The 7,270-nt window shown below is 36.2% G+C and overlaps 1 protein-coding gene across 1 annotated transcript in view; it reads left to right on the forward strand.

Moving 5' to 3' along the window:
• The window catches only part of LOC104162182 (glutamate receptor ionotropic, kainate 2), a gene marked incomplete at its 5' end in the record, with an annotated part of 15,622 nt that extends 8,586 nt beyond the window's left edge, over positions 1 to 7,036 (forward strand). The window contains one exon of the mRNA XM_009700849.1: positions 6,524 to 7,036. Coding sequence (XP_009699151.1) covers positions 6,524 to 6,688 — 165 coding nt within the window. The remainder of the gene's footprint in view (positions 1 to 6,523) is intronic.
• Between the last annotated feature and the right edge of the window lie 234 nt (positions 7,037 to 7,270).

Here is a 7,270-nt window from a genome sequence, read left to right on the forward strand (position 1 = left end):
AATCCCATCTGCCCCAGCCTAGGTCCACAGGTGAGTCAGAAAAACACCATGGTCAGTGCGATGGCCAGAAAGGCTGCTGGCAGAGCTAAACAAAACCACCTTTGAAAAAGATTTTTTGCACTGCTAGGAGTTCCCCATCAGCCACAGGAACTAGTGTAGCTGTCAGGATGCCCTCAGACTGGAAATGGGGTTACAGTTTCAGAAGACTTTAAATGGACTCAGAGTTGCTTTACCAGAAGTCTTGGTCATCCACCAGAGTGCATTTTGTTTTGTCAGGAAATAAAGTTTAGAATTTGAGAGTGGCTCAATTGGTGTTTTGGACACCAATTGATAATTTATTTAAGGCAAGTTGGAATCTTATTCTCCCACTGGGAGACACTAAAAATATGTACTAGAAGTGGCCTGCAATGAGGTCCTATGTCTTCTGAGTTCATCGCATAACTCTCAAACTTAGTGAGCACTTCAGCCCGTGGAAGATTATTTCAGTGTTGTTTTATTACAGGAAGGATCAGTCCCATCAAATTCTTGTTCATCCTCTCCATAAAATAGCTAGAAAAGTCCTTGAAGCAGTCAGCATTCAATTCAGTTACAGGATGAAGCACCTCATGCTTCACTAAGCTGTCTGGAACAACTCTACTGGTCTTGACATTGTAGATACTATGGTGGAAGCAAAACTTAATTTATGGATTAAAATTTTCATTTTGCTTGATTTTATTGTCATTATTTGAGTAGGCAATGAAATCTCCCATACGTTTTGGCCTGAAAATAACTTCCTAAAATGACTGCTCATTCTACTTCTACCAAAAAGCCAATAATTGCAAAATCTGAAATTGAGAATATATTGGTGATATGTTCAGCTAATCGATGTGAACTTAGTCTGCAGTGTACTTGTGCGTTATACTTGCTATGGATTGAAAATGTACTACATCAGAAAATCCTGTGGCAAAAAATATTTTTAATGTAATCATATTATATATATACAGATATATATGTATGTACATGTGTACAACCTTCAATCAATAATCATGTCTAGGACTAGGGATATAGCTAAGCAACCTAAAAATCTGATCAAGTACACTTTTACTTCTTTTGAAATGGTAATGTTTCAACTACAATGAAATATGATTTCTCTTTTTCTGAGGTGATTTTCATTCCATTAACTGTTCATCTCTTTGTGATCCAAAATCAACATTTTGCTAGGATTCGTGTTTCTGCCTAGGGAGTTTAAGATTGACAGGTTTTCCATGTACACATTCAAAATCCCTGGATGGGTGGCATATGGAAGCAGAAACTAATTAGGCAGGAGGGTCAGGGTAGGGCTGTGCATTCATTCTCAGCTAACCTCAAGAAGACAAAAACCAGTTTGATTGATTGGTATATCCCACTAGATGCTAGAACACTGACCAATAACACAAGAAGTTGATGCAGGATTACTGTTGTTACTGTTTTAAGAAAATTAAACAAGGCTTCAAATAACATCTGACACACAAGACTGGAAGTAATCAACCTCTAAGTAAATCTTACAGTTTTTTATTGAATGTTGACAGTCAAATTTATATTAACTGCATCAAAGAGGGGGGGGGGAAATACGAAACGGAAAGCAATTGGAGATTTTTATATTTCAGATACATCAAATATTATTCACTTAAATCAGAATATGGAGTGGTACAGGGATGATATTCTGGTCTTCCTGTTGCTCTTTTTAGGCTGTTACAGGCAAAATCTGTGGTGATAATCTCATAATTCTGTGTCTAACAAACACTAATATAGTTTATAATTACCTTTCTAAATTCCTATAAGGCAATATAATGAAAACTATTTAAATATTTTCTACCTTTCATATTAATACATACATGCAAAGATACATTTTTTTCCTCAGGCAGTAAAGCTATGCACAAGCTGTCTAAATAGGTTGTAAACAGTGGTAACATTTCACAAAATTGTCATTTTGATTCTACGTGACTTGTGAGCTGTCAGCTGTGGCAAAGAATGAGAGATATCAGTTACTTCTTTACTCTTAAGGCGATGAGCTTTTTCAAAATTGCTTTGTTTTAAAAGGTTAAGAACTACAGTTCTGATTAAAATTTTCTTTTGTACACTTGAACAACCCACTTACAATTGCAGCTCTTTTTTCTGATGTTTTCTGGTGATTCGCTGCAACAGACAGTTGCACTTAACTGCACTATTGTTTAGTGAACTGTATACCTTCCTTCAACTTGTCTACTATTTGATTATATCTAAGATGACTTGGAGGCAGCATTTACTTTCTGGTTACATTTAAGAAGACAACTTACGATTTTGTAAGGGTTGGTGAAAAATCAATAATAACTGATGTTCTTATAATATGCCTGCAGAGTGAAAGGTAAGTCAGAGGCAAAAGGTTATTTTCTTTGAATTAAGTGGAGAGTCTTGTAATATATACTAAAGGTGCTCAACTTCATGATGGACAACTGTTTTGAAATATAGCCTATAAACTCTGAAAACATTTCACTGTTTTTCCATAAAAATCTGAACAGTCAATTCAGTTCAGAATCGAGACATTGGATTATATTATCAAAAAAATCATATCTGAAAATGCCATTTATCTGTCATAAAAAAAGTAATCAGGAGCTGCTTCTTTTTTCCGTGTCTTCTTATTCCAAAAGTTGTATCCTAACAGTGAAAGAACATAGACTTTAACTGTACAGAAAATGGAGACTGTACACACATTGGAATTGTAATGAGGCAATAGAAGAATTTCTAGTAAAAAAAAGATCAAACATAAAGTAATCCTTTGTAAACCTTTTTTGAACATGATTTTGCAATATGTGGGAAAAGTTTTCCTTATGTTTCTCAGATAGAACCCAAAGATGAATAAAGATCCAGGTCATGAATTTTTACATAGCCTTGAATTAATATTTTTTAAAATATATGACTATTTCAGTGAGTGAAATTAAATAAAAAAAAAAAAAAAAAAAAAGAGAGAGAGAGAGATATGTAATATTTCTCTTATTCAGTGCTCAGTTACCAAAACAATAATACTGCCTGGGAGATAATGCTGTCTACTCTTTTCAGATATTTGATATACATCAAATGTGATATACATCACATACGTAAAAAAACTCAGTAAATGAAGTAGTTAAATAATGTTTTTAATACAACAGATGCAGATAAGTTCCCATGAACTTAATTTATATGAAGTAATTTGAAAACACAGAATAAGAATTTTCTATCTAAAATAACTATCTCAAAATTGTGTAACTGTCTTTTTAAGACTGTCAGTCTTGCCAGCATTCCTCTTTTAATGAGTTTTCAGATCCAGGTAAAATTCTCAGATAAAATGTGTTGGCAAGTTTCTTGAAATCTCATTTTCAGGATAGTTCAGAATGTTGGTATCAACTGCATGTATCTTCTTACCTCGGCTATTGATTGTAATCCTGTTCCTACTGATATTACCTAAAAGTTTATGCCCTTTGGTAAATGTTTGCAGATTTTTGCAAAAGGTTTTGATGTATTGATGCATCTTGAAAAGGATTCACTGTGTTTTGACACTCTTGTTAGGTGGCTTAGCAAAAAAAGACAAGGGACACAATCTTGAAAGTGTTCAGTGCTAATGCACCATTTTTAAATTTAGAAGGATTTTGTTCCTCAGAATGTTTTAGTTAGGTCTTGCATTCCAGAGGTGAGAGCCATGTAATGACTGGAGGTGACATAACACTGAGAGTCACAGCATTTACTTCTTAATGGATTCGCCGTGAAATTCCTGAGTTATGTGCTAGGTTCCCCACATAGTGAAAATGCCAAGATCTGCAAGTCTTAGCAATTTAGCCTATAAGCCATTAGGGAATATTAAATTAAATCTTACCCTTTTGAAAGATTTCAGGGTTAATGTGGGATTCATAATCATAACTGTAGTTCTGATGTTAAGCAATAGCACTTTCTTAAAAAAAGAGAAAGTCCAAGAAAATTGAATATTTTCTTTCCAAGTACAACTGGATAAGAAGGAGGTACCGTTTCCTGCTTTCTACACAATGCTAAGCAAAGATACCTTATGCATGAAGATCTGACATATTACAGCTCTAGACCATTCAATTAGAAATTTTAGCCACCTCATTCACATAATGAAAGCCATAAATTCTGTCTTGGATGTCAACCCCGTGCACTAGAACATTTTTAAAAGAGATTGCTAATGAGTGTCCATTGCAGAAGTGACTCCAGCCAGAAATGATGAATTTTGTCTTGAATTTTGACCTCTGAAGGACTTGTGCTTGACTCTGCACCAGAGAGATATACTTTCCTCTCCTTTGGATTCATAACTTAAACTTTTCTTGGTTGTAAGTGGCTAAACCTTTTCTATCATAAGTTGAGTAGGTGTCATCCTTCATTTCAAACTCAGCAAGAGAAAGGAGTGTTTGAAAGGAACAGTATCACAGCCAGAGTAAGATCACCCTTTCCTTCCCACCTGCCTATTACCTTATTCGTGCAAAGGATTAAGGAAAAGGGCATTTGTTCAGGATTTGGGAGATTCAGGTTCAGCTCTGACCAATGACCGAGACAACTTATGTTTTCACTCTTTTACACTAAACAGATTTTTACATAAAAATATTGGGGTTGTCGCTGAAACAGGGACTAGCACTGAAGCCTTTCCGCCACTATGTGCTCTAGTCCCTGATCTACAGATGAACTCACGCTCTCCCTCCTTCCCTCCCTCCCTCTCTCCTCCTCTACCTCTGTTAAGTGCTTCTGTGCAAACTGCAGCAGGATCAGTAGGTGTAAACTGCGAGTGGTTTTGCCTTGAAATGGTCTAATGCCTGTAGGTTACAGCCCGCTGCTGAGACACTGAAGCTTAACTCTCCTCTGGCAGAAGACACTATTGAATTGACACTCTCAAATGTGTCTCACATTCAGCTCTAATGCTCCAGCTGATGAACAGCTGCACAGAAAAAAAGTTGTGATCTCTGCCACATGTCCTTCTTTAGCAGTTGCCACCTTTTTTGAGGAACTTGATTTGTTAGATTCTTTCGGAGCACATCTACTGGATTGATGACTTTACCCAAGGTGAAGTTGAGTGTGAATTCTGATGGGATCCAGGACTAAGCCGAGCACCAATGTGTTTAGCAGAATTCCTACTGACTATTGCCAAATGACAAATCTATGAAGTTTAATGTGGAAAATTGAATGCCTTACTGCTCGGAATGCCTTCAACCCTGGAGGTTGGAAGCTGAATGCAGATTTTGATAAACACAGTTTCAATTTAGATTCCCAAAGAACCTGGTAGGGTAAGGTGCTTAAATATTTTCTGGATCTGATCTCCAAACTCCAGGTTTGTATGAATAGTGGAGATGTTCCAGTTTACAAATAAAGCAGCATTCTTGATTTGGGAGATAAATTACACAATTATATAATGACTGATGATCTACAACTAATCACACAAAATCAAACAATGATCAAGAGATATTTATGGTAATTCTAGGTGCTTTTTTTTTTTTTTTTTTTTTTTTCCATATCATCTCCCTGGACTGGAGATTAAGAAAGCAAAATACAAAGGGCTAGATTATACCTCAAATTTGCTTTGGGTGAGAGCAATTGTCAGAGACTTGTCATAACATCTCAGGCTCTGGGATGTGTTCTTTAGTGAATACATTTCTCCATGAGCTGGAAAATATTGAAGTTACAGTATATGATAAAAGTGGTTAATTCACAGGCCCCAAAACTGATGCTCCTCTTTCTGATTCTCACACTGAGGACAGGCTAATTGTTTCGTACACTATTAGCAGTTGAGGATTCAGTCAGACTGAGGGAATAAGCAAGGTTTTATTTTACTTTTCAAATTTCTTGCACTGTAAAATCGAAAAAGGGCTTTGAGGATCTGGCTTTTGATGAAAACATGTTAATAAACTGTTTTTCTGATAATATGCTCTTTATAAAGATCAATGAAATGGAATATTTTTTGCAATTATATACTCCACAAATGATAGTCAGTAGTGAAAAAAGTGTTTAGATATAGAACGTATTAAAAATAATGGAGTAGATATTAGTTTTCAGTAATGGGTCTGCATTTTAACAGTATTTAAACATTAATTCAGGTAAACTTCCTATAATAAGGCTTGTTGTTTTGTTGAGGAACAGCTGTTTAAATCATATAGAAATGAAATTATTAATTTGAAATATGAGCAAGGCGATTTTACTGACTACCTATTATACACGTTACATTCAGACACCATCCTGTAAAGCTAACCTGTGTTAACAGAACATCTGTTTGAAATATTTTTATGTATTATATGCATCCACAGTCAGTAGCTGCCAGATAAATAATTGTAGAGACAAGGTGATTTTTTCACTGAGTCATCACAGCTTGATAAGTCTTTTTAATTATTATGTGGTGCATATTTAAAAGACAGCAATTTGTTATGAGCTCCAGGCTGAGAAAAAGCAGACTTGCAGGAGTGATGAGGCTGTGCCAATAGAGTGAATCTGCTTCTAGACATTGCAGCTAGACGTGTCTTACAGATTTTTTTTCTTCTTCCTCTATTTCCCTCTGTAGAGGTCCTTCTGTAGTGCCATGGTAGAGGAGCTAAGGATGTCTCTGAAGTGTCAGCGTCGTTTAAAACACAAGCCACAGGCCCCTGTTATTGTGAAAACAGAAGAAGTTATCAACATGCACACATTTAACGACAGAAGGTTGCCGGGTAAAGAAACCATGGCGTAGAGCTGGGAAGCCAAATACCCCAAGCACAAACTGTCGTCTTTTTTCCAAACAACCTTGCGAGAATGTTTCCTGTGGAAATATGCAACCTGTGCAAAATAAAATGAGTTACCTCATGCCGCTGTGTCTATGAACTAGAGACTCTGTGATCTCAGCAGTTGCAATGGCCAGACTCGAATCACAAGCATCATGGATCAACCAAGTTATGCGGGGTTACACTGTTCGTCATGGGTTTCCACCATTCTGAATGAATGAATGTTCCATGTGAGTTTTGTGGCTGGTTTCAAATGCAGTCTCAGTGAGAAATTACAGGTTCCTTTTGAAGTTCAACGGTTGCCAGGAAATGGAGAATAAATGTCCGTGGAAGGAGTCTAGTAAAAGTGATATCTCAAAACTGTAGTGGAACAAGAAACCATATGTTCTTCTGAACTTCCAAGTATTGAAGAGTTGGTAACTGCTGGTAGACTGAAACTACCATCTGGACAGGCGATATGAGTTTCCTGGATGGGAGAAATATTAAAGTGAAGAAACATAAATCCCATGAGTAGAAGGATAAATATGAGATGCTCACCTGCTTTTTGGACT

This window comes from Cariama cristata, unplaced genomic scaffold (genome assembly GCF_000690535.1).
Source record: "Cariama cristata isolate BGI_N322 unplaced genomic scaffold, ASM69053v1 scaffold3030, whole genome shotgun sequence".
Lineage (NCBI taxonomy): Eukaryota > Metazoa > Chordata > Aves > Cariamiformes > Cariamidae > Cariama > Cariama cristata.